The sequence below is a fragment of the Lagopus muta genome, chromosome 19, assembly GCF_023343835.1.
Source record: "Lagopus muta isolate bLagMut1 chromosome 19, bLagMut1 primary, whole genome shotgun sequence".
NCBI classification, from domain to species: domain Eukaryota; kingdom Metazoa; phylum Chordata; class Aves; order Galliformes; family Phasianidae; genus Lagopus; species Lagopus muta.
The window spans coordinates 9,199,827-9,227,613 of NC_064451.1; the positions used below are offsets into that span (position 1 = coordinate 9,199,827).

Genomic DNA, 27,787 nt, shown 5'->3' on the forward strand with positions numbered 1-27,787 from the left:
ACATTCTGAATATTTTCCTTTGAAACTTTGTGATTTATTTTTCCTGCGTATTCTTGGATTACCAGACAAACATTATTAGCTCTTATATAATGATACTACTTGGTCTTTTTATCTATGATTGACAGTTTTTCAAATCAAAATAAAACCCATTCTTAGCCAATCATCTTCTTGAAAGCATGTTGCTGTTTTAAGCTCGGTTTGCTTCAGAGACAGCCAGAGATCTTATTCAGCCAGGGGTAAACGGTGAAATTACAGATCCAACAGATTCCCCACTCCCCCCAGAATGCCTGGCTTAGGTAATATTGAATGGCTAATTCCTAGACTGATGCTTTTACTGTATGTTTCTTTATAACAGTAATCAGCTGATGCTGCAAAGAAATGGAATTTGAGAACTTTGCAAATTTTCATTTTTTATTGTGTTTGCAATTAGTACCATGCTGGAAGTACCTCAGGCAGCTCGCTGTATGGCTTTGTTCATGTCAGAATGGTGATAGCAACCTCTTTTTGTTACATATTTAACAGCTTTGAAAGACATTTTTTATACAGCAAATGTACTAGACAGCTTTAAAGCAAGGGACATTAAATAGGTTGCCAATTATTCATTCAACAGCTCTACATGCATCAAAAAAATGCATACCACCAAATTTTCCTGAGACAAACCACTTAAATTTCCTGTGACTCATGCACCATTTCTGCACTAACTGGGTAGGGACAGCAATCATTTAGACAGAGAAACAGATATTAAATCTTTCTTACCCTGGAATACTAAAAACATCTATAAATATGCTCATTTACAGTTTGGGGACAGCATCTGTGGCAAGAAGAGTCTTTTTTTAAAACTGAATGGTGTTTCTTAATAAGCTTATTTCATTATTTTCTTTCACTTTAAAATCACCCAAAGTGCCTCATTTGGCATATAGCAAGTGCAAAAAGTGATATATGAATGGAGCAATAATTTCCCAGAATCGTTTCAAGTCAGCCTATTGAGCAAGTGAATCTGTAGCACACTGGTCTGCCTCCAGCAGCTCGGGGAGATGAAGCTGAGCTGAGCTCCACTTGCTGACAAGAAGCAAACTGTCTCACATTTTAGGAGAACAACATCATTGCCTATAAAAATGAAGAAGAGACAAAATAAATAAAACCAGTTAATGTTGTAGTTAACTTGCAAATCAAGTAAATCTGTTGGTACAGTATTTTAGAAATAAATGATAACAGCATCACACCAAACACACATTTCCGAACGTATAAGCGCTCTGGTTTTGATTTAATGGTATATCAGCGTCAACTATTGCTTCCTTTGCTGGTACACACTTCCTGATGCCTACTGTGAAGGGTGCCCATATTTACAACTGAGTAAGATGATTAATTACACCTTGTCAATCACGGTGCATGAAGACATAACACCACAGCAGACAATGAAGAAGATGCCTGAAGCTACAATTACATTTTAATTCATAGTTTATTGTATGCCCCCATATATTGCAGTCTAATAACCGTAGGGGCATCAAAAACATATGAGATATCAATCACTCTGCCCCCTGGTTTTTCATGTTTATATTATTTCACAGCCTTTAAATTACCATAAGTAGTTACTTATTTCCTAAGCTTTCTTATCTCTTACCTTTTGCTTCCATTTATCTTTTATTCTTAGTACCTTTATCCAACAGCTATAAGTATTTGATGGAAGTTTGTAGCTCACTTAAAATCTGTAACAGACAACCTGAAACCCAGCAATTAGCAAAGACAGCTTAGACTTGTGTTCCTTTGTTGAAGGAGGCGTTGAGTCTTTTGTTCTGATTTAGTCACGGTAGCTGGGTGGAAGCTGGTACCTCATTATGTGGTTGGTCTGTTTGTCTGGTAGGTAGCAGATGGTACTGGAGATGACGTTACCAAGAGAGGCAGGGTAGAGAAACTCAAGACCTGTGATTTGTTCACCTGTCACCTATAACAAAATACAGGTTAAAAGACTTTATTATTAGCTGCACCATTTTTTTAATGAAAAAAAACCCCTCACTTCAAATGAATCTGCAGTTGATTGTAAAGATTATTTTGCTGTAGCAATTTTTCTGCTGCTCATTATTCAGGAATACCCTGGATTTTATTCTGAACAATGTAAATGTCATTCATGTGTCAGTGTGTACATTAGCAGCTTTGTGTTTACATTCTGCTACTCTCCCTGTGTTTTGGTAGCAAGGGTTGGATGTCTTCATGTGTTTGTATATGCATTTAGAAGGTAATCAGTGATGGCCTGTGATTGGAAGTCACGGCTTACCTGCCTGACGTGCTACTGGTTTTAATGGTTCCAGCCACTTAGGCAGTACATAAAATATCATATTTTAATTAAAAAGAAAAATCTTTTAGATAATCGGTATTGTCAGATGGAGTGTACAAATCCATGACCTTTCCCACTTCCAAAATCTGTGTTACCAGTTACATGACACAGAACTGAACTGCATGCTGCTGTTCCACAGCAAGATACGGTGTCCATGGTGTCAAGTGAGCAGTACTCCACATCAGCATTACTGGAGGCAAACCTCCCGCTTGAGACGGTGTTTGAGATGTCTTGTAATTGAAGGCAGGGATAAATTACTTCATTGACATAAGCATTACACAGTCCTAGTAATTCTTTGTAGAATTCTAATCTGAACTAAAACATGAACATCTGCTGTCTTCAAGATGTGGTTTTAGGACAGTCTTTGACTAGTTCCCATGGATGACAAACTAGCTTGTGTTCTGAACGGTTTCCAGTGCAGTCCAGTGGCAATTTCACACGCACCTCTACCAGAGACTTTGTTCTCCTCTGTGACATGCAAGTATATTTAACTGCTCAGAGCAATTCACCAGAAAGATGGTAAAAAGCCTTGATTATTGTAAGAACAGAACACATAAACCTAGCCAGCTGTGAATCTAAATGAAGTCATTCCAATTGTAGCAAAGACAGCGATACCTTTACCGCACCTGGAAGAGGTACATCCCTGCGTCAGACCCGTAATTCTGGTGTAAGTGATGTAATCATTTGCAGGCACGGACAAAGCAGCGGGTCTCATCATCTCAGATGTACGTTCAGGTTTACTTTCCATTGCTCTACCTTTCTAGTATAATTCTAACTGTGATATTGACGTCTTTAATTACTGCACCCTTAGTATCCACCTTCTGAGTACATATGAAGACATGATGAGCGCTTTCCCATTTTGCACTCCCCGTCTTTTCTGGAGGTTTCCCGAAGCTTCTCCCGAAGTTTAGGGCAGGCCTTTCTGGCCCACCGCTCTCGCGGCCGGCTCGGGCAGAGGAGCAGAAGCCGCCACCAGCGGAAGGCTTCGCGGCCAAGGGCGGCACAGCCGGCCACGTTCTCATGGCAGACGTTGTTCGGGAAGGGCCTCGTTGGAGGCGCTCGGCGTGCCGTCAGCGGGTTCGGTGCCTCCAACTCGGAGGGCTACCGACCTCCGCAGTCCCCAGAGCGCCGCCAACGCGGGACGCGAGCCGCCGTGCACGCTGGGCCGGGAGTGGAGCGGCCGGGAGCGGAGCGGCGGGGCCGACGAGGGCCGAGGAGGGCCGCGGCCCCTGCGCGCCTCCCAGCCCCGAGCACATGCCGGCGGGCCCGGGCGCGGCGGCAGCCAATGGCGGCGGGGCAGGACATGATGTCAGAGGGGCTGTAGAAAAGGCGCGGAGCCTCGCGCGGCGCCCGAGCTGCAGACGCGCCGCTCGCAGGCACCGCGGCGGGCGGCGGCTCCGGCTCCGGCTCCGCTGCCACCGCCGCCACCGCCGCCGCTTCTGCTACCGCCACCGCTTCTGCTGTGCTTCTGCTGTGCTCCTGCTGTGCTCCCCCGCGGTGCGGCGCGGCCGCCCCCCGCCAGCAGTGCCCCGCCAGCAGCCTCCTGGGCCCGCGGGCCGCGCCGCTTTAAGGAGAGAGGGGGGCCGCCGAGTGCCCGTCCCATCTGGTGCCCATCCAACTCTTCCTCCTTCCCCTTGGCTTTTTCTTTTCCCAATGAGCTCCAGCAGGCTGGGGGAGGAGCGGGGGAAGGAGCAAACTTTGCCCCTGAGCTGCTGCCGCTGCCAGCCCTCTGGACTGTGAGTGCGTGCGGTGGGCACCCGCCCCATCCTCTTGCAGCATCAGCCTGCTCTCCGCCTGCCGCGCTCCCTCTCCCTCGCTTTCTAAATTTCGCACTGTACGATGTAGGGGCTGGTCATCACTCTTTTTATTTCTCACCGAAGATGGTGTATTTTTTTTTAATATATATTTATCTTATTTATTAATTCCTCCCGATCGTATGCCTGCCCAGCCTCCTGTCAGCTGGGCCAGAGCATAAAGCCTGGGACTGCACCCGGGGCGATGAGCCCTGCGCTGAAGAAGCCTCCCGGAGGGATGCGCCGGTGCCGCGCAGCAGCCTAGCTCGGCGTCCCGGGGCGCGCAGCGCCGCTCGGCCCCTCTCCCTCGTCCCCTCAGCTCGCCTGCTTTGCACCCCGTCCCCTTGAAACCTCGGATCAGAGCCTGCGCCCCGCTCCGGAGATCTCCGCCGGGTGGAGAGCCCGGAGCCCGAGGAAAGACGGGGCGTGCTAGATGCATGGGGGAGGGCTCCGCTTAATGCAAGTTCTGGGCTCCTGCAGGGACCCCGACAACTGTCAGCTGAAGCAGCAATTCGGGGCCTCCTCCTCGTCTTCCTCAGCGATGCTTTTCCACAGCCTGTCCGGCTCGGAGATGCACGGGGTCATCGACGAGATGGATCGGAGAACCAAAAGCGAAGCACCGGCCATCAGCTCGGCTATAGACAGGGGAGAGACCGAAACGGTAGGAGGCAAAGGAATGGGAGAGTCGTTCAACTCCCTAAACGTAACGAACCCTTCAAAAATACAGCTTTTCCCTTAAAGTAACAGATCGGGGGGAAACGTCTGCAAAATACTAAATCGGAAGAAATTTAAGCATGAAGGCACTCCAAAAGATTGAGTAAAACCATGGGGAAAGGCATGAAACTGTTAATTATTAATAACATGCATAGTAATAGTAACGCTTGGGTGGAACAAACGGTGCTGCTCTTGCAAGAAACAGAAAGCTGGAGCAGCCTTTTGGTAGCGTCCAAGCACGCCTTCCCTTCCCCCAGCCAGTTCGGCCTTCAGAAGTTTTTTGGGAGAGGCAAAGTATGCTTTTGTACAGATAACGTTTGGGCACAGCAAAATTTTTGTCTGCAGAATGGAAACAAATACCAGAGAATCCAATTCGGTGTTGTTTTTCAGGTGAGATATCTACACTGAAGTAGACATTATAGCATAGAAAAGCCCAAACAAAAGCAAACGAACAAATAAGCAAAACAAAATCCCCAAATTTCTACCGTCTTTAAATCATGATTTCTTGTAGTAGGAAGATCCATGAGCACTGGATTTCTGAACTTGGTGAACAGATCTGGAAGACGAGTTTCAGGGAAATGGATGCAAGTCTTTGTAACTTTACCACATCTTGTCTTATATCTGCTGGTGGGCAGTGCTTTTAGATGATAAAGGATGCATCCTTCGAGCCAGAATTAAGCAGCAAAGCAGAAGAAATTTTATAAGAATATTAATTTAACTGAGTCAGTATTTATCGTGTACTTTTTTTTTTTTTTTTTTAAAGAAAAGAAATTTCTGGAGTGAAATTATTCCATTTAAGTTACTCTGTCCTGTAAGGTGATGTGCAAGGAGGGTGTCCGATCATGGCTTTTAAGACTTCATCAATGCGTTACGTCTAAATGTTATGTAGAAATGTTCTTAAAAGTGACAGTGAGATTATTTAATCCCAAAATATGGGCTAGAGCAGCCTTTGTACAACAGCATGATTTCTCATCTGAAGGGTTTGGTTGGTTGTTTTTTGTTTTTTTGTTTTTTTGTTTTTTTTTTTTGTCATTGTTTTTTTTTAAGTTTATATTTCTGCATATAATTAAACAATATCAAGTTTTCTTTGCTGGAATAAATATTGTGGCACGATATCTTTATTGATATAATTTATTTATATTCACATGTGGATGCAATGAATAGTGGAATAGAATACTGGATTCTTAAATACCAATTCCAGGCATCAGAATATTTTTGATACTGGATAAGCAAAGCAGAAAAGTTGTGTTTCATTTGAAGTTGGTTTATGAGAAACTATTTCTTGTGTAAAACAATCCCCAGTCGGAGTTCAGTTCACGCCTTAAGGAAATTAGGCATCAGTGGACTCGTGGCTATCGTAGTGCCATCGTTGTGTTTACATGCACTTCTGATAGTGGAAATGCTGTACTGCAAACAGTGGTGCTCACAGCGATGGGGTTTTGTGATCTCTGGAATTGCTGGGTGGATGCAGCCGGTCTCGCCTGTGCTGGAACAAATAGCTCCTTTCTTTTGGGTCTCCCCGTTAGCTGCGTTCTCTCTTCTCGCTTTGCGCAGGGACTTCAGGCTCTAGAGGAGGTAAAAGTAAACAAACAGATCGCCCCCCTTCCCGAATCAAAACAAACTGCGTGTTTGGGGGGGGGGGGGGGGGGGGGAAGTGTTTGGAGTTGTCTTGCACAAGGACAAATCTGCAGTGTGGTTTTGAGCAGAGTGCCATGATAACAGTAAGTTTAGAATGAAGTGGGCATTGCGGGACCTGCCGTAAATATTGCTCTGCTCTGCACCTCTCGTCTCCAACTCTGTTTTAGGGTGCGGGGTGAAACACATGAGAGCACTTAAACGGTTTCCGATATTTTTTGCTTTTTTTTTTTTCTCCGTCTTGGTAGGAGTTGACAGAATTTGTATGTATTTGTTTTTCTTTCTTTCTTTCTTTCTTTCTTTTTTCCAGGGGGTTTCGATTGGATTGCGATTTGACACTGAACTATTAAATTATATAGGGGTTACATTTAGTTTTATTGCTTCCAAGTTTATCCCAGCATAATCTAAAGCATTCTGTTGTTTCGTCCCACTTTATTTCTCACTATTTCGTTTTCCCGATAAAACATTCTGCACCTCAGATTTAGTAACGCTCGTCTTCTTCACAGTTTTATTTACCGATCCCTCCGGTGCTTTGGGTCACGGCAGCTTTGGGTACATTTGTTTGGAAGCAGCTTGCAGGGAGCTGTGCCTGTGCCACTGTGGCTGCTGGGGGTTTGATCGTAATTCACTTGGAGTTTTATTGCTAGGAAAATACACACGCGGACACGCTCCACATATACGCACTCACGGAGCATTAACTATGCAGATACTCTCCGTGTATCCATAATAATCAAATTTAAAATGAACTGTCTGCGATTTTCCCTGTTCTGATTGTTGCACCTGGCTGGTGAGGAGCATCTTTTGTCGTTCCTGGGATTGGCAAATTCATAAAAGGAAAAAAAAAAAAAAAAAAAAAAAAAAAAAAAAAAAAAAGAGAGAGAGAGAGAAAAAGAAAGAAAGAATTCCTGGGTCTCATCCGGACGCCTCCCAGGTTCCTTCTTGCTGCGTTTCCCCCTCCCGCCGGGCCGGGCAGTGTCTGCCCCCGGGGAGCCACGGGGCCGGACCGGACGGAGCCCCACGGCGCGCTCTGCGCTGCAGCGGGGGGACACGCGGCCGTGCAGAGGCGGGAGAGCGCAGCAGCGCCCGCGCTTCTCCCTCTCGCTAACGGTCCGAAATTGTTTTCCCCCAGCAGACCATGCCTTCCATCAGCAGTGACCGGGCTGCCCTGTGCGCCGGCTGCGGGGGGAAAATCTCCGACCGTTATTACCTCCTGGCTGTGGACAAACAGTGGCACATGCGCTGCCTGAAGTGCTGTGAATGTAAACTCAACCTGGAGTCCGAGCTCACCTGCTTCAGCAAGGACGGCAGCATTTACTGCAAGGAGGATTACTACAGGTACAGCCCGTCCCGGCGCGGGGGGACCCCCTCGGACTTCTCACGTCCGGTCGGTCCTGGGGGCTGCGTAGGGGTCGGAGGGCGCGGGTCCCCGGGGGCGGCAGCTTCCGAAGCGCCGGCGGGGGGGATGGCGCTGGGAAGGGACGCGGCTCTCCCCGGCTGTGCGCGGGGCAGGGAGCAGAGCCGTACCGGGAGGGCTCGCCGTCCCCACGCGTGTCTCCGCGCGGGGCCGAGGACTCGGGGCACGCTGTCCTCCCGGCCGGTTGCGGGCCCACCGCCGGGACGGTTCGCGGGGCGGGGGGCAGCCCCGGCCTCCGCGATGCCGGTGGAAAGCGGCCCCGAGGCCGCTGCCGGCTCTGTGCGGCCCCGGCCCGCGGCCCCTCTTCTTCTGTCGTCTCCCGAGCAGACACGACGAAGAGCGGGATGCGCCTCTCACCGCCTCCTCTGGCCGTTCTGTTTTGCAGGAGATTTTCCGTGCAGAGATGTGCGAGATGTCACCTGGGGATTTCTGCCTCCGAAATGGTCATGAGGGCCAGGGATTTGGTATACCACTTAAACTGCTTCACTTGCACCACTTGCAACAAGATGCTGACCACCGGCGACCACTTCGGCATGAAGGACAATCTGGTGTATTGCCGCCTCCATTTCGAGACTCTCATCCAGGGGGAGTACCAGGTGCATTTCAATCACTCGGATGTAGCCGCTGGGAAGGGCCCAGCGTTGGGTGCGGGCTCTGCCAATACTTTGGGACTGCCTTATTATAACGGCGTGGGGACTGTCCAGAAGGGGAGACCCAGGAAAAGGAAAAGCCCAGGGCCTGGGGCAGATCTGGCAGCCTACAATGCAGGTAAGAGACCCTGTCTTCCCCCAACAACAATTCAAACGGTTTGTTTCTGTTCACTTCCAAAGGGGGATTTCCGTTTATTTTAGCTTAAACCGTTAATAATAGTTTAGCTGCAGCATAATTATTGAGATCAAGTGCTGTCAAACTGCAATTACAGAAGCTAATATGTTAGCATTTTTCACTTCAGCTGGAAATAAAATGTTTTGAAGCAAGGTCATCTGGTTAAGGAGGGGGAGAAGGGGGGGGGGGGGGGGGTGTAGCCTGAAATAAAATCTGGAAACCAGAGATTGTAAGTTAGCACTTCAGAGAGCTGTGAATTTTCTTTAGTAGCTACACCCTCAAAGGCTGCTGATGAGTGAATGTTTCTGTCCTTCTCCCGAGCTCTTGCGCCTCGGAGTTTTGGAAGGAAAAGGAGAGAGAGAGGAGGCACAGGGGTGGCTGTTTCCCGGCAGGTTGGGCTGCGGTGCCCGCGGAGCCTGCAGGGGCTGCAGGAAGCATGTGCTGCAGCAGCCTCGAGTCTGCTCCTGCGGTGCCAGACTCGGCCGGATTTGTGTGCATCAGAGGTGATTCAGAGGAGTCAGGAAACTCACAGCATCTCCATTCGCTGCCCCGAGTCGCAGCCTCTTCCTCTTAACTGAGAACAGCAGTAAGAAGAAAGTGGGCAAACCCGCTAACAGCCACAAGCCTGCGGACTGCGCAGGAACTCCGTGTCTCAGGCTCTATGCGCTCAGCTGCTGAGCTGATGTCCTTCCTCGTTTAATCTCCCTACCATAACAGCACTGTAATTCCGTAGGTAAAGGAATTCGGGCAGTCTCCTGCCTCCCTCCTTCCCTCGCCAGAACACCGTGATCCCCGGCGCTGCTCCTTGTGTGCAAAAGGGAAAAGTTCTTGGACGGTAGAAAACGCTTAGATCTCGGTGCGGTTCGAACTCTAGGCGGAGGTGGGGTTTCCTTCAGACCTGAGCACCCATAAGCTGTCCCGTTAGGCGCGCGTTTCGTTGTGCCACTTCCGTATTGTTTGCGATGTTTCCCGTTGTTTCGAGCGCGTTTTCTCTTCAATCTGCGGGGCTCAGATTCGTCCCGTAGGGCTCCCGTCCTTCCGTCGCGTTTTGCCTCCCCGAGGTGGCGCCAGATGGGGGGGGAGGGGGGAGGGGAGCATCCGGACCGGGCAGCGGGCAGGGAGAGAGAACGCGTGGGGAACGGGGAACCGGAGCCGACGGTTTGTGCTGAAAATGGCAAGGAGAAAAGGAGCGTCTCCGAGTGCCAAGTACGCCTCAGGAACAAAATTGCCACTAATCGCGGGTTTTACCAATAGCTGAATAATATGGAAATCCGTACAAAAATCCGTAGGTGTCCCGTGGTGAAAGGTGTGTGCGACTGCGAGCTTTCAAACGCTCAGAAAATGTGCGTCCTGCCCGTTTAGAAATGTTTCCTTTTCGGAGGGATTCGACTGTAATTGCCGTTCCGCTGTCCCCCTGTGCAGGGCAGATGTTCGGTTTCAAAGGACCTGTAACCGAACCGGCGGCATCTGTCCCGGCTGGGAGCAGTCTGAGAAAGCCCTGCCGCTCCCTGACCTCCCGAAGGAACCGTCCTTAAATGTACCTTAACAAATCGTTCAAAAATAATTGCCCTCCCGTTTTGCTTTTCTAATTTTGGGTTAGACCCCGTAACTGAAGCTTAACAGGTCTTCGAGGAATCTTCAGCTTCTCTGCTGAAGCTATTTATCTACTTAACTGCTTACTAAACCAATAATCAATTAATTTATATGGTAATAAGTGCCATTGAGCTTGGAAATCAGAGCGGGTGTTCTGTTGGTTTAAAATTTCACAAAGCAGGAAATGATTGCAAAGCCTTCTATTTTGTGTCTTCTAAAGGAGACCGTTGAAAAGTGCGTGATGGTTTCTCTCGAGTTATTTTTAATGGACCTTCTCCTTCCCTTCTGAGAATTGCACTAGGAACGAACAATATTGTCCTTCGGGAGTGTTTGTTGCTGGTAATTTGTGTAGAATACTTTGTGTAAATAAATCTACACCCAGAGGTGGTGGGAAAAGGGGGACCCGTAAATACAGCCGGAGTTGAGATGGGAATTATTTCGTAAGTAGCAGCAAACATTCATCTGCGACGTGAATTGGTCTGGCTCGCTGCCTCTTTTTTTCTACTTAAACGAAACGCTGTTTGCACGGGGACGATGAGTTCTGGATGTGGATGGAGCCTGACAAGTGGAAAATAGCTTAGAAGGATGCCGAAACTTCAAAAAGATTTCGTGTTTTTTTTTTTCCCTCCCCTCCCCCCACCCCCCAAAGTGTGTTCTGTGATCATCGCTCCTTTTTTCACTTTTGGGTTAGATTTTGATTTTTTTTTTTTTTTTTTGTTTGGTTTTCCTTTTTTTTTTAGGTCAGTAAATCAGTGGCTGAAAGCTTGCTGAACACAGACGCACCTGTAAAGAATTCTGAACGCTCCCTTTGTGAATTAGGCCCCAAACCTCCCACAGCTTGCTATATTTTATTCATGTCTATCTGGTCTGTCTTTAATATGAAGACAGTAAAATATCCCTTAACATGATAGTTGTAGGGGCTGGGGGCGGCACGAGCTGGTAGAACACCCGTGATCTGTGCAAACAGCAAAGGTGTAGAGAAACATTTCCTTCCATCGCTAGCTGCGTGCTGCGGGGCGTTGCGGGGCGTTGCGGGGCCGGGCCGCTCCGTGTGGCAGCGCGGGGCTCTGCGGATCGCCGCCCTGCAGGCGCCTTTGCGGAAAGTTTTCTCTCGACGGAATTCGGAAAAACCCGTTAAGTTTCGCAGAGCTGATTTCTCTTTTCTCTCCTCACGTCCTCCGGGACCGAAAGCTCAAAATCAGCGTTCCCGCGGGTACAGTAGCAGAACGAGCAAACAGAAGCCACAGCTAAAATAGGGATCGTTTCACAGCAATTTCCTAAGAAAAAATGAGAGTTCCGTCCTTTCCCTCCTCCTTTTCTTTCCCCGGCGCTCCGACGGGTCACCCCGGGCGCAAGCAGCCGCTCTCCAGGGCGCACTGCCGGCCCGGGGCTGCCGGGGGCTCCGCCGTGTCCCGTGGGCTCCCCGTGCAGCCTCCGCCCGCTCCGGACCCTGCGGGCAGAGCGGATCCGCGGCCGGCCGGGTTAATCGCGGAGCGCGGGGACCGACGGCGCGCTCGCACCGGCCATTCAGCGCCATTCAATTGGCTTAATTGAGGGGAAAAGCCCTCCGCGGACGGCTCCTCCCGCAGCGCCCGGCCCGGCCGCCTCCCGCCCTTTGTCCGCTCCGGGCCCGGGCCGCTCTCTCCCCCTAGAGGCGCCGCGGGGCCGGGCCGCTCTCGGGGTGCCGTGGCAGGGCCGCCGTTCCGCGCCCCGCGCTCTGCGGCCCTGCCCGGTGCTTCTCCAGGGTGCCGCCGGGCGCCCCAGCGGCAGGGGGGAAACGTCGCGTGCTCCGCACACCACGGCTGCCTTACGGGAGCCGAGTTAAATTTTAATCCTGGTTGCGATGAGGGTTCCGGTGACTGAGTGTCTCCTCCTGCCCCTGGGGAGGAAGGCTGCTTCCGACCCCACTGTTTCTCCACAGAGTCCTTCGAGTGCTCCTACCCAGCAACAAACGGGGCCGCAGCCCTGCCCCATCTCCTTAACCTAAGTTCTGTCTCCAGGCAGAGGTCTCTTGCAGAAGGAAAGGGGTGCATGTTCCAGAGCCATTAGAACAGCTAGCTGGTACGTGCTCCTAATGTGCTTCTTGTTTCACCATGCTTTCAGCATCAGGATTCATTTGTTTTCTTTTTGGGTAACTTGACATGTCAAACAAACTACTAAGAAGAGAAGTTCCTCCCAAGGAAATTCCTCTTTCCCATCTTCTTCACGTTACATAACTTTTCTACCTGCTAGCAAAGCACGTGCTTTGCTCTGACTCCCAGCACACACAATCTGGTGATCGAAGTGTGAAGCAGTGCTCCTGAGTTTTCTTCTTCAAATAGTGTTTACTGTAAGGATAACAGTGCATCCCTCTTTGTTCTCACATTGTTGGTTTTAGAGACAGCTGTGCACATTATTCTGTAGATGATATTTTGATCACCAATATTGATCTTAGGGAGCAGGACCCAATTTCTAGTGATGTTCTCAGTGGACTTCACTTTCTGTGGCCAAAAGGAATCTCTGTCACAATGCTGTGGTAAGGCTGTGAGCTGAGAGCAGCCGGGGGATGGGAGGGTGATGGTCTGGTGTGGGACTGTTGGGGGTTGGGGGGCAGAAAGGGCCTAGAAATAAATGGTCTGGGATCTAAAAGACACTTGGCACCACTTCAGAATTTGTTTTATCACAAAGCAGAAATGAAATGGTTAATTTAAAACTCTTCAGTTTGACCTGAATTTTGCCAGTTGTATTTCTGAAATTCCCAATATGAGTCCTAGGCACTGCAATTGAATGGGAACTGTAAGCATGGGTGGTTGAGCAGTTCCTTTGGGAGACACACAGGGATGCCACGAAGGAACAGGGAGCACGTGCCTGAAAAGCAGTGGGCTGCAGGAGGAGCCTGTATGGTGTCTGGCATCGTGGCACCTTCTGCAGAAACTCCACTCTGCAAACCTCCTTGTGCTTCTGTACCTCCACACCTGCAATGCCCATAGACATGGCATGTTGATGTAAGAGATGTACATCGGATCAGATCTAATAAAACAGCATTTTGGAGATGGTGCCAAGTACCACAACCACATGTGAGACTGGCGCTGATGTCAAGCTGGGTGGTGCCTGGTGAGGAGCAGCTCATGCTCTCGCACACTTCAAAATCTGCTTTGTGACTTTCTTCCCAGCAAAGGACAAGAGTGGTGCATATTTACTGCTATTTTAGTATTATTTTTATTAAGAATTATGAGAAATTCATAGAGCAAATTGCTCATTATCAAGTAAGGGCTTGATGAAAAGCTGATACCTTCATTCCCTTCTGGGAGCGTTTAGAATCAAGTCCATTTTCTTGGGTCCTGATTGTATATCATTCTTTACAGAAGAGGATAAAATCCAACTACTAGCAGCCGTAGGACTTGTTTTGTTGCATATCAACATGAACAGATCTCAGTCCTCCAGATAGATATTTTGGTGCATTTTCTCCTAGCTCTTGGCCTTGTTATTTCTGGAATTTGAAAGCGTTTAAGGGAACACAGAGATCTTTTCTATTTCTAATATATGAAACTCTGTATGTTTAGAACCGAATACCATGTTGTTCCACATTTCCATAATGCCATTTGCTATAAGCAATATAGTTTCAGTTATTCTTCACAGTATTCTTCAGAAGAAGAACTTAGCTGTGAAGGATTCTGGGGCTGGTGGGATCGCTGCAGCTTTGCACCTTGGATCTCAGTTCTTCAACCAAAAGACAGATCTTGCTGCACTCTGTCCAGCTCCATGGATTCTATGATTTTACAATCTCCTTTTGTATGTCTTACACCTTCTAAGTTCAGGTGCTCCAGTTCCTCCATACACGACAAGAAGCAGAAATGCTTCTTATTACTAGGAATTTGGCATAAGGAAGCTGACTGTGAAGGGTTTATGCAGATGTATGCACACACACACTTACATGTACAGCACAATTTTTGTCTTTTTTTTTTTTAATTGTAGCAGTACAGAAGCACAGAGATGTTGTAGCACTGAGCTCTCGCAGGCCTCGTTTGTACTGCACCATAGCTTGTAAAAAGTTTTTGAGAAGCTGAAGTTCACAAAGCAGCTACAGTACATGCTGCTGAACTGCTTTCCATTGTCTCTCTGTGCATGTTTTTCTTATAAGAACACACATTTAATGTAGGTTTTTAAAAAGCAATTTTAATGCATGCCTTTCAGAAATCGTATGTATTCAGCAGGGCTAAAAAACTGATAAATGATATGAAGTTAAGTTAGACTACAAATATATGCATGTCCATGAGATGTACTCCATTGTAGCAAATGAGCTGTAGTGGATAAGTGGGAAAAAAAAAAACCTGTTTATCTGCTTAAGAGTTTCACCAATAATTCACATTTTAAAATGTGTTTGTGAGAGGTTTTTTTTTTTGCATGCAGCACAGAACAGACATTGGTGAGTTGTCATTACTTTTAACATAAAACTTACAGGGAATTAAAAGGGAGTTGCAGATATTGGTGCAGAAAAAGTAAATGAATAATAGCTCGTCAGAGCTAATTTTTAGATAGATCCATGATTTTTTTAGTGAATCTAAGCTTGGTGCTTAATGGTTTTTTTTTTTCCAGAGTTTTTCTATGACTTGCTGCATGCACATATAAATCAAGATTGACTTTTGGTCCGTGAGACTGTTTTGCTTGGCATTCAACATGTAATACAATTGGATAATTATTGCAGTGTTCCTTGGTTGCAGAGGTCTCTTGCAGACTTTAATTTATGCAAATGTATCAGTCATTCCCATTCAGTGATTTAAAAGATTTTAATAGAATCAATCATTCAAACTATTACTTTCAAATACTTAAAGAGTGAAATATTAATAATAAAAAAAATTAATTTTGAATTTGGTGCTGATATATTGTATTAACAGCTTTATTTCTCGAGCTAGTCAAATTATAATTTGCTGTCTGGTACCTACAAACTTTATTTCTTTTATAGTGTTTCATTTAATGGTCTCTCTTGTACTCTACAGGGTTTAGTTTGATGGAGGAAATAATTATAATTTTAACTGGTCTGTTCCATCGAGGTTTAAGTGGACTCTATTGTGCAGCTTTCTTTGTACATTACAATGCAATTTATAGTGATACAAAGTACATTAAAACACTTTACAGAGTTGAGGACAGCTACTGTCCTACAAACAGAAAGTGGAGGAAAGGCTGTGTGGAGATGGAGGAAAGAAAAAAGGAAACAGACTTGACATTTTAAAAGCCATAAAGAGGCAGGTGAGGGTCCTTGCAGACTGGTTATTGTAAGGGAAACATAGAAGATGCAGAAATGGAGGGGAAGGCAAGTAGGGTTTGTACCAGTACAATACATGCCATGGTATGTTATTTTAATTGCTGCACTCAGATGAACTGCAAACAATGTTGGTCACGGAGCAATAGATTTCCACGCCTTTTCCTCTTGTTGCCTTAAGCTTTAAGCTGCAATGAAAACGATGGTGACCACCTGGATAGAGACCAGCAATACCCCAGCAATCAAAAAACAAAGCGTATGAGGACATCATTCAAACACCACCAGTTGCGGACAATGAAGTCATACTTTGCTATTAACCACAATCCTGATGCCAAGGACTTGAAACAGCTAGCTCAGAAAACTGGCCTGACCAAAAGAGTTCTTCAGGTAAGAAGAGCAGTCTTTTGTCTTGAAAAGTAAATAAAATATCAGTTTTATGTTTGGAATGCTGTGGATTTTGCTTATCCTCGAGCTTTTCGTAGTCATTCGTACCTTCTGGGAAAATTCAGTTCAATTCTGGAAAGTATGAGAAAAGTTGTTTAGTTTCAGCTTCCCAAAAGCAGATCGCTTGCGCTCTGATTTTTAATGGCAGTTGTGAAGGTTTGGGGTCTGCTTACTTTCCTGAGGTTAGTTAACTCTGGTGCATGGTTCGACTTCTGATCTGCTGTGAGAAAAAGTACATTATTTCAGTTAATGTAAATAGGTTTTAATTTAGAAATTGATGTGAGCAGTTGTCTTTATAAGAAAGTAATCAGGCATTTGGATCTATTTTATCTGGACAGGAAAGATCTCTTTTCTGTCAAAATGCAAGAGGACACATTTAATTTCGCAAAGATACATTTTGTTTAGTCATAGCATAGAGCTTAGAGTGAAAGAAGACTGCTTTGAAAGTACTTTTTCAAGTAGGAGGGTACGTGCTCTGAGTTTTTATGGGAAGGAAAGGTAAGAATATCAGTTGGCTCAGTTCCATTTTAATTTGTAGTTCTGATTCAGTAAGTCCATTTTAATGGGCACTTATTCAATAACTGTAACTAGAGATAAATTTAGGCATACAGGAGCTGTGATGCTCCAGAATCCAGAACTGAAATCTTTAAATTGATCTTAATAATAGAAAATTAAAGTTTGGGGCCTCATAGAGAAAGCTGGAGCTCAGAGACGGACTCATGGGAAAGCACAGTGGATAGCTCTTGCAGCCAAACAGAGGGCAGCAGACAAAAATATAGAAAAACCTGACTTTACTGGAGATATTGTGGGTCTTACGGAGTTAATACCTAAAGGTTTGTAGGCTTCCTAATAAAAACTGCTAATAAAAGACTGTGTGTAATTCATTTTCTTGGCTAGATCCCCCAGAACTGGATTTTGTTTGTTTTTTGAAGCTGATTTGCGGTGGTGGAACGGATTCCTCCTTCATTACTGGTGCACATCCTGGCACTTGGCATAGCGTCTCTTATAGCGGCTCTCCTTTATCCACACATGTGGAGGAAAGGATTTTCAGCATTTAGCTATCATTATTTTGAAACTTCTTCATTTCATCATCAGCTTGCACACTTCAGTAATACCTGCTGTCTGTTACAGTACATTCACACCTGAATCATCTTAGAAATTTCGCACAGTGTGTGAAGAAATCACTTCCGTGTCTGGAAAACACCTCTGTCTTGGTCATCTTTCTGTTTTCTTTCCTCAACCTGCACCACCATCTGACTTCCATCTCTCCTTTTATTTCACCTCACAGGTCTGTCCTTCCAACTGCTTTCTAAGACATTTTATCTGTCCCTTCCTTCTTATTTACATTTCCTCATCTCCGAAACTGAACTCCATGTCTCCATTCAGTCTCTATTTCATTTTCTTGATTGCTTCTGTTTCCATATTAAATACAACTTCCTGTTTTAAGGTGTGCTTTTTTTTTTTTGTGCCAATCCCTTACAATTTCACTAACTTTTTTTTCATGGTTTCAGTAATTAGTGTTTCACTTCTTTTACTTCCACAGTTAAATACTCCTTTATCTCTGGGTGTCTTTAGATAAGGAGAGTTGCAAGGTAACGGTGGTGGGGATTGCACACAGAGCATGATCTGTTGGAGGCACTTCAAGAAAATGACTCCGAGTGATACCTTGTCTCACATTGCTTGAGTTTTCCTGTCTGCTAGGAGCATTCTCTACTTTATACTTTGCTGGTGTTTGTGTTTGAAAATTAATTTGGGCCAGTTAAAAAATATTTATTTAAAAAAATTTTGGAATCTTTGTGCTCAGTTGGCTTATTTCTAACCTTTGAGAGCAAATAATATGGTCTTGTGAAGCTGTGGAGGTAATTTTTCAAACACTGAAGTTTACCTGTACAAGTTTCAAGGTTGCTCCTTGCTGGGGAAAACTCTTCATGATGTTGGTTACTGAGATAGTGTCACTTGTTAATTCTTCTGTACCAGAAAGGTTGGCATTCTATCTGTATCATTTACTGAACACAAAGTAATTCCCTGACACTATTGATCTAAACAAGCACCATTAGTATTAGTCTCTTACATATTAGAGGCACACAGACTCCCAGATGTGTGCACACACATTCCAGTGGTGAGAAATTTTCTTTTTCCCTGTGTTGTTTCTAGGTGTATCTGTAAGCTCTTCTATTTTCTGTATGCTCAGATTTCAGTTCAGCAGATGAAGGATAATGACTTCATATATCGTTAGAAGAATGTATTTTAATAGAAAGCATAAGGTAGCAGATGAAGGGACAAACAAATTCTCTTGTTCTGAAACCGGTGGGATTTCCAAACACGCATAACAGCGTTCCTAATGTTTTAAAGCCCTTAATGTAAAGGCAGTGCCATATAACATGTCATGAAGGTGGTTTATCTGTAAATCAGAACCGAGTTTGTCCATCTTCTTAATGATCTGTAATATTAGACTTGGAAGACCTGACTTCTGTCTTGCCTTTGTATACAATCAGTCATCAGCTGGCCAAATCCAGAAGCAGAATGGCAGGGAAATGTAACACACTGCTTCAAGAATGACGTTTCCTTCAGTGGCCCTGTAATGCAGACTATTTTCCTAAAGTAAACACATTAGAATTACAGTAAGCCTCTTTATACTTTTACTCCCTGTTTGATTTATCTTGACTCTCATTTAGCCTCATGTTTGCAATTTAATGCAACTGCAGCTAGGGAGCACAAGCCCATTGCTGTGAACTATCATTTGTAATTAAAATGACCAGTTAATGGTAAGCCAAGTAAATGTCATAAATGTTACTCATTTGGAATTGATCTTTATTTTTGTGAGTTCAGAAAGTGAAGGTGGAAGTAGGTAGACATAAGGACATAGGATTTGCTGGCCATAGCTATGCGTACCTCCTCTCTACCCAGGAGTCTGCAATACGGCCAGGTCTGCCGTACCCCTGGCAGAAGCAGTTTAGGAACATGAACCATTGTTTTTCAGTGGTGTCTTTACACTGCTCATCCTTTTGGAATCATCTCCAATAATGTTGCTCTGAAGACCTCCCAAAGTTTACTGCATACATTTGTACTTTGCTAACTTTCCAGTAGTTGACAAATATGAAAATTTTCTCAATCATGCATGAGTTTCCTGCACTCCTCTGTGGTGAAGGTTTGCTTTAGGTCAGCATACTGCGGACGACTTACTGAGACTTTGTTCCTATAATATCCTACAGTTCTTTCAACTGTGCACTTAATAATAGGGACAGAACAGCCAGAATGTGTGTGCAGTGACTGAACAGTTTGCTATGTGCTGGCACATCCTTTACATTTTTATTTGTACAACCAGCATATAACAATTGCAACAATGGAGACATTACAAAATTAAGTTATCTCAGATGATTGCTTGGCTTCATACATGACAGTATCTGAATTCTTTACAACACTTAGCATATTTATTATCAGTACTTTCCTTTCTTATGGAGATAATATTTTATTCCCATTTTACAGTTGGAGAATGGAGACAAAGAGAGCTGAACTAGTTGTGCAGATCTCTGAAGCACTAGCATGACATTTTAACTGCAGCACCACTCTGCCTCGCTGCTGAGTGCCCAGCGACAGGCATTCAGCTCTGCTACCAGAATGTAGGAGCACCAGTGGATCTCACAGCTGCTTTTATTTTTCACTGGGAGTTTTTAATCCGTATTTTTCCCCTTTGATTTGAAATAGCTCAGCCCTGTAAATGATACAGTTGGACAGAAGAACACTACATACTTCTCAATGATTTTGTTTATTTTTTCAGAAGGCCAGATTCCTTATTGTGTAATTGATGTGAGTTAAGTCCTTCTGGAACAATTCTTTCAGTTATGTATATTTGGATTATTATTTCTTTACTTCAATGTAATGCTGTTCCAGGTGCAGCACTGCTGCCATTCTGCACGGGGCAGCAGTCCTGCCTTGGCAGCTCCTACACACTGCTGTGCACAGCTCTGAGTAACAGTGCAGAGCAGCAGAGAATCAGGACTGCATTCCTACAGCTCAGAAAACAATAGTTCCAATTCTTTTACTGCTCTTCAATGTGAAGCCTTTGCTAAATACTTCTGTATCTTAATTGCATACTGGAATATCACTGTTACAATAATTATTTTGTTATTCATTTCTGTAATAAAACACAGCATTTTCAGAATTTCAGCTAAGAAATATTTAGATGCCTTTTCAGTAATAATGCAAATATTTATTGTTAGATGAACTGAGAGAGCTCTGCAGTCATTAGCTGAAAAACCTTGACAATAAGTCAGTGAGGAAGAAGGAGAAAGGGCCATATTGTCTATTTTTTTTATAATGCTTGCAAGAATATGAAATATTTTCTATGCCTGATGTAAGCTAACACTGCTAAAGAGAGGATGAACCACCTCACATTCACAGCTCCTGAAAGCAGCATTAGTGGTTGAGAGCCATCTGGGCTCAGGTTTTCATGTTTAGTAGAAGACAGAGAGGAATACAGAAGCACCAACAATCTTGCTCATTTTCTTACTACATTTCAAATCAGAATCAGAAATAATACCATAGAGTTTTTTGCCCTGTGAAAGTTAAGGAGCAGCTGGACTGAACAAAATGCTGTTCTGCAGTTTCACATACTTTACACAAGAAAATTGTCTGTGAGTAGGAATGGAAATTTTACTCATATTTGAGACTTTGACATACGTAAACAAGTATATTTTCAGTGAACACTAATGTGAAATTTTGCAGAGGTGTGTGTATACACAACTGGACTAATGATTTTTTCTGCTTTAATTATGATGTAACTATGGTACATATCAACAGTGGCACCTCTCTACACTTACATTTAAACTTTATACATGCGATCCTTTTTGGAAAGGGTATTTAAAAAAAATCAAAGCCAAATAAATTCATTTGTGGGACAAATATAAACGATCTCTATAGAAAGGTAAAACAATCCCAAAAGTGATAGAATTGCTGATTTTTACTCATTGGTGAGATTTTACAGCTTGAATGACCAGAGCAAAAGTAATTTGGTTCACCCGCACACCCTGCACAGGAGGTTGGCTCAGAGCCGTGCAGTGGCTCTTCCACTTCTCCTTGCAGGCTCTGAATGAGCAGCCATGTGAGAGGAATATGCTGGCTGACAATGTTTCAAGCAAAAGTACTGCATTTGTTGTTTTCATACAGCATCACTGGCCTTTAATAGCATCACTGCTATTACGGACTGTTTAAAAAAATAATACACATATTTTTGCCAGTGCTGATCTAGAAGATTTTTGTTTTCTTGATATATGTAAAACCAATATTTACTCTTTAAACTAAGTGTTTTAACAAAGGGAGCACAGTCATAAACTGCTTTGAAATACTAAACTTTCAGAAACAAGTGGGGGTGTAAGGTATGAATGCAGCTCTCATGGCCACCACAAGAACCAATGCCTGAGAATCATTTCCTTGTGGCACTGATGGGAGGAAGTGCAAGAGGGAGTGCGTGCACTTACAGATCCTTGGCTGGGGGTGATGGCTTTCCTGAGAAAAAGCAGGAGTGCATAATAGGGGAAACTTGGGGCTGGACCATCTGCAGATGAGAAGCAAACCAGTCAAAGGAAAAATGGTCTGAGACATCTTCATCAATTCTAACTGCAGCTGGTGAGATGAGAGGAGAAAGAGGAGACTTCACAGGACTGCAACTTTGTTGTGTATTACTCCTCTGCTAGCAGTCTAGCTTAAAGCAGATCTTGCAGCAGGAGCTGGGCTGGCTCAGAGTTAGAAGTCAGAGTTTCTGTGTAGGATGTTGTGACCACATCACAGCCTCATGAGCTCTGCACACTTATTTTTCCTCTATGAACCACGGGGGAGAAATCTGATGGAATAAGGCTGAGCAGGTACTTTGACTCTCTCAGTTCCTTTCTTTGACAGACACAGAGATGATGAATTTAATTACACCTGGAATTGAAAGACTCGATCTTATTCCTTAAATAGGTCAATGTGAGAACAGTGGGATCAGCACTGAGTCAATTACAGAGAAAGTGGCAGTGACAGAAGGCCTCCTGATAAACAAGCACTGTGGAATTTCGGCTAGTTGCAGCAGTAGAATTGGATGGCACCAACAAGTTGAATATGGAGTACTTAATGACATTCTCAAATTTAATCCACATAATATTCTGTTCCTAGATTTTGTGTGAGTTTCAGAAATAAATTTTATTATATCTATTTTCAAATAGGTCAGAAAATTATTATATCTTTAAACAAACTCTGCTTGGAGAGTGTTATTAACTTTGACCTAAACGCAGCAATTTAACTGAAAAAGCTGAAGTCCTATTTTTGTCCTTTACATACAGTGAGATAATAAATAATGCAGGAAGTAGAAATCTTGGAAACAACTTCGCTGTATATGGATATCGCCTATTCTGAAATCACATTTTTTTAATGTAATGTGAGTATTTAATACCACTCAAGACACTTTTTCAATCATTATTCCAGGATGGAAAAATTTAAAATGAGCGTGGCATAGGAGCTGAAGCATTTGAGAAAGAAGAGTAAGAAAGAGAGGCAGAAAAAGTGAGAGCGCTGCTGAGGCCGAGGCATGAGAAAGCTCCCAGGAGGGCTCCAGGAGCACGGGCAGGCAGGGCACTGCAGGCCAGGTCACTGCTGAATGCCGTGGGAGGCAGACTTGAGATGTGAGGTGCTCAAACCCATTAGCTTGTATTCATCAGATGCTTGATTTCTATCTCATCCTGAGAAGTACTTCTGGGAGCGAGAGAAATTGAGCGTTTGCAGGAGCCCCCAAACCTATCGGCATCTTCACAGGCAGCCTTAACACAACTCCCCTCCTCCTTCCTCAGCCTGTTTCTGCCCCAGGCAGACTGTTTACACAGAGAACTGCAGGAGAGGGAAAGAGGAAGGCTTCATAGGCATCCAGAGGACACTTTTCGTGACTGGGGCTACTTTTCTTACATGTTACCATAAAAGCATCTTACCCCATTCAAGCTTTGATGAATTTGTGAGTTTGCTTTTGCTTTCTAAACACTGCAGCTCTTTAAATGCTACCCTGTTATATTAAACTATTTCAGGTTTGGTTTCAAAATGCTCGAGCCAAATTCAGACGGAACCTCTTACGTCAAGAAAACACAGGGGTGGATAAGACTTCAGATTCAACACTCCAAGCAGGGACCCCATCAGGTCCTGCATCAGAAATATCCAATGCCTCCATGAGTCCATCCAGCACTCCCACTACCTTAACGGACTTGACTAATCCTACTATGCCTACTGTGACATCTGTCTTGACGTCAGTGCCCGGAAGTCTTGAGGTTCATGAATCCCGAAGTCCTTCACAGACAACTCTTACAAATCTTTTCTGATGACTCTTAATAATTTCTTTAAAAAAGAAATTATCCTTAGTTGAAATTCCAAGTGTATTTTAATAGAGGCTTTGAGCAACTGACTAACCACCGTTAGGATCTCTCCTAAGAAAACAGAAGGAAATTAGTGTTCTGGTGTTACAGAGTATGGACTGAAGAATAACTTGGAAGATCTATTGCAACACAACATTTGTGTAACTGTACAGTTTTGTGGACTGAGCAAGGGAAACAGCAATTAATTTAAGTTGGCTAAAGCTTCTGTATTTTCAAAGACTGCCATGTGCCTTATACACTGTTTTATCTACATACTTTGAATTCCGTGTCCACTTCTCTCTTTTTCTCTCTGTATATTTATGACCAGGGCAAAAATGATAAGAGTTTGTTACTTTGAGTAGTCCTAAGTCTTTCATTGGTTGCTTTGTTGTTTTAGAAGTTTGAAGTCAAAGTCTGTTTGAATACCAGAATTTGTAAAATCTAACCAATAATAAAACCACTTCTGGAAACTACTTCATAATGGCTACAGTTACATCTAACGTGAGTTTCACAATCCAGATAGGCTGATTGTATTTAAAAGGATTAGAAAATTGCACTTCAAACATGGTATCTGCCTAGAATAACTCTAATGTGATGTATACATTTCTTCTGTTCCTGAAGTATGTATGGGTGAGAAGTCTGCCTTGTGCAACAGTCTAGCTATTTGCAGTATAGAGAAATAAATGTTAGTTGCAGATAGAAATCATCAGATACTGTTAAAATTCAAACAGACAAAATATACTTAATTTTGTTGTGTGAAAAAAGCTTGACTTCAGCTGGCATTCATGAAAGCAGTCTTGCTTTAGCACAGGAGATGGCTCGTCCCCTTCCATGGTGGAGGCAGGCGAGGTACCTGCCGGCTGTGCGGCCACCAGCGCTCTGCTAACAGGTGGCATTAGGTAATATTTTCCCTAGGAAAAAGACGGAAGTATTTCAGGTAATTTTACAAAATTGGTGGGCAAAAATGAGGCAAAACTATATTTTACAAAGTCACAGCCTTACATTTTTCATAATGCTTTGAAGGAATAAAAAGCCAAGGAAGAATATTACATTATCAGTACCAATAAATGTGATTATTCCTTTAACTATTATGGACCTTTGAATATGACTGAATTCATTCTCCAGGAGAAAAAAAAGTGCAGAATATAACTGATATTTTGAGTTCTTTTTCCTACTGTTCTTAAAGATGCTTTTCTGTAATTAAAGAAATACCTCAGCAAAGTTTAAATATGTGTAAGGATGAGTTACGCCCTGCTGTTTGCCCGGCAGTTGTACAGATCTGGAGCTGCACACCACGTGCGTGTGGCCGTTCCCTTTCAAACCCGCTGCAGCCCGACTGCCGGGCGCTGTTAGGCGGCTCTGCAGCAGCAGCGCTCTGTCATCCCACCGGATCACGATCGATAAAAGATGATTCCAAATAAACAGCAAGACAGGTGCCAGTATTCGTGTTGTTCGCCCTTTTCAGAGCACTGAAGATGATTTATTGGGCCAGACCTTTCGGTAACAATGTTTTGGTTTTAAAAGCACTGTATTTATTCAGCTTTCTCAGCTGAAAATTGGCCATTCTTGTGTAAGCCACATTCCTTCCAAGCTTGGTGAGAGATCTCAGAGAAGGAGGACTGTGGATAGAAGTGCTGACATAATCGGGTCATATATTAACCTTTTTTCATGCTTTTGCTTAAAAAAAAATCAGGTGAGTTATCTGAAAGGCGAGATAGTTCTAAAAATCGTAACTAGCTTAGATCTGTGAAGGGAATTACGTTCTGCTCTCTAAGACTAACAGACTAGCATAGCCCTTTGTGCTCATGCACAGTGATGGAACATTTTAAAAGCTAATTCGGGTTTAATTATTTGCCTTTACAGATTTGTCCAAGGCATTTTTTTTCTCAAAATAGAAGTGTCTAATAAGTAAATTGTACTGGTTATGAACTGTAACAGAGAACGTATCTGCCTTCTGAAGAAATTCAGGCACAGAGATTCTGCTGTGTGTAAAGTTTTGCTCATTGTCAACTACCTTGGAGAGTCTTATTTTTATTTTCGACATGCTTAGCTGTTTCTTTTCTTGATTTAAAAGGCAATGTTGGTCCAATGTTAAGTGGATACAGCCCATAATTAGAAATGCTGTGTGTTCACCTGTCAGAAGTTTTAAAAAACAGAATCCTGAATTTGTAAGTGTTACGGCTGATATAGCAGACGACTGTTCTGATGGTTCTTATTTGTGACCTTGTGTTTTAACTACCTGAATCCACATGGCTGGAAATACCTTTCAAAACAATTCTCAATATTGCCTTTTCAAATGACTGGAATTTATGAAGGGGAATCCTCTAGTGTTAATATTACCTGAAACCTATAGGAGACAATTAGATAAATTGTCCAGTTTAATCAAATCAGGGATTTTGCATATAAATAAGAGACAATATTCTATGTAGGGTCTTTATGTAGGTGCATTAGGATTCACTCACTGGCTCCAATGACCTATGTTGCCCCCATGATTGTTTCAATCCTGTGGTATTGTTTGGTTGTTTAGAGCTTGTTGGTTTTGAATGCTGTACATTTTTTTTACTACTGCAATCCTAATGTTTCTTCACATACTTGTACAGTTCCACATTTGATGTATTAGTCTGAAATTCTGTTAAAAACATGAACAAAAAATGGAAATGATATTTCTTTGAAAGTGTATTTTTACTGTATATCTAATTTGATCTAGTTGAACATACTTCTTTACATTTTGCATGATAGGTGTGTAGTTCATTTTTTAAATATGAAAGAGACTAAAGAGTAACTTAGAATGAGAATATAATGAAACCTATATATGAAAAATACATACAATGATTTGCTACCTTTTGACTCAAGAAACTTTTTGAAATACATTTTATCTAGATTATTTAAGATAATGCAGATATTTTGTCTTTGAGTTCATACACAATAAAGAGTAAAAAAGGAAAACACACATTAGAAACAATTCTAAGTCACCTTGGTACCTGGCAGCATACTGGATTGTTCTTGTCAAGCAAAGGAAGAATGTTTGATCTTAAGAATGCTGAGTAGACACACTTTGATATACAGCACGGAGGGACGGTATCTCTGTAAGCAATATGTGATAACAGTGAGAGAATGGTTCAGGTTGGAAAGGACCTTAAGCTCATCTCATCCCAACCCTCTTTCTTGGGCAGAGACACTTCCCTTCAGAGCAGCTTGCCCAGGGCCCATCCAGCCTGCCCTCAAACACCAACAGGGCTGAGCACCCACAGCTTCCTTGGGCAGAGATGCAGTTCAGAGTGACATTTCATACAGCTTGGTTCTTCACTCGTGTTGTCCAAATCTGGGCAGAGGATGCTAAGGATCATCATACAAACGACGCTGAATACTTGCTCTGGAAGCAAAAGTGAATTGATAGAAGGCACTATAGACTGTGAATGTGCCTCTAGAGTATTTTGTTTTCCAACCTGTAATTTCTAACTGTTAGGAACACATTCAGAGCACTTTCTTACGACTCTTTGCTATTTTTTTCCCACTGAAATATAAAGATGAAAATGTAGACAGCTGTAATAGTCATCTCATTTGATAAGAAAAATAAGAACAACAACAAAATAAAAAGAAAAAAACAGCCTTCAGAATTAGGCATAACGGCAGCAAACGCATCAGGTAACTAAGAGAAGTTCCAAGTGTACATGCTTATGAGCTTCAGAGTGATTTAATATTGCTTGGAAGGAGAGATTTTTATCGAATGTAGGTGGATTACAATGTATCCCTTCTGAATAAGGAGGTTTTAGCCATTTACATCGTTCCTGGTAGCAATTATTTTATCCACAATGAATATGGAATTTTTTTTTATTTTATTTTATTTTTTTGAAGTGTATTTAACTTTGGGAGAGCCAATATAGTAAAATAATGACTGGCAAAATGATGGTCTGTGCATTTTCCAGACCACTTTGACTGCCATTTGAAAAAGCTACAGAGTGAAATACTTGTGTGAGGTGCCCAATTCACATTAGCTGCCAGGGTTTGGTTGTGTGTGAAATGCTCACGCACCTACAATTTGGTGCATACAACTTACACAGTTGCCAGCTGTATGCATTTCTGCTTTCCAAGTTTTCAATATGAAACCCCCTTTCCAGACCCCCCAGTCCTTTTTGTTTTGTTCTGAAAGTGAATTGTCTGGAACTCTGCTTACTCCCATGCTTGAAATCATTATTCCTGAGCCCACAGCACCTTTGTTTAAAACCTACATGGAGCAAACCAGGCCACCTGTCCATACAGCCATACATTGCACTTCAGGCTGGTTGGTCACTGGTGCCATGCTTCACTACCAGCAGACAGCAGGAGCAATGCATAGCACAGCCTGTCCTCAGCCTAATTAAAGAGAAGCAGAAGAATTACATTATTGGTCTACAATTAATAAACATGTGTTTTAAGAGTATCTTAGGA

General features: G+C 43.6%; 1 protein-coding gene across 3 annotated transcripts; it reads left to right on the forward strand.

Annotated features, from left to right (window-relative positions):
* The first annotated feature begins 3,888 nt into the window (after positions 1 to 3,888).
* On the forward strand, positions 3,889 to 26,120 carry LHX2 (LIM homeobox 2). 3 transcript variants are annotated; one of them, XM_048965937.1, is made up of 5 exons: positions 3,889 to 4,786; positions 7,604 to 7,809; positions 8,274 to 8,656; positions 15,727 to 15,932; positions 23,039 to 26,120. In XM_048965937.1, exons 1-5 carry the CDS (start codon positions 4,559 to 4,561, stop codon positions 23,324 to 23,326), a joined length of 1,311 nt encoding a protein of 436 aa, XP_048821894.1. In that variant the 5' UTR covers positions 3,889 to 4,558; the 3' UTR covers positions 23,327 to 26,120. The 3 variants fall into 3 exon arrangements, with proteins under 3 accessions (XP_048821894.1, XP_048821895.1, XP_048821896.1); XM_048965938.1 differs by having other exon boundaries at positions 7,607 to 7,809; XM_048965939.1 differs by lacking the exon at positions 3,889 to 4,786 and adding an exon at positions 6,386 to 6,414 and having other exon boundaries at positions 7,607 to 7,809.
* Positions 26,121 to 27,787: the final 1,667 nt, after the last annotated feature.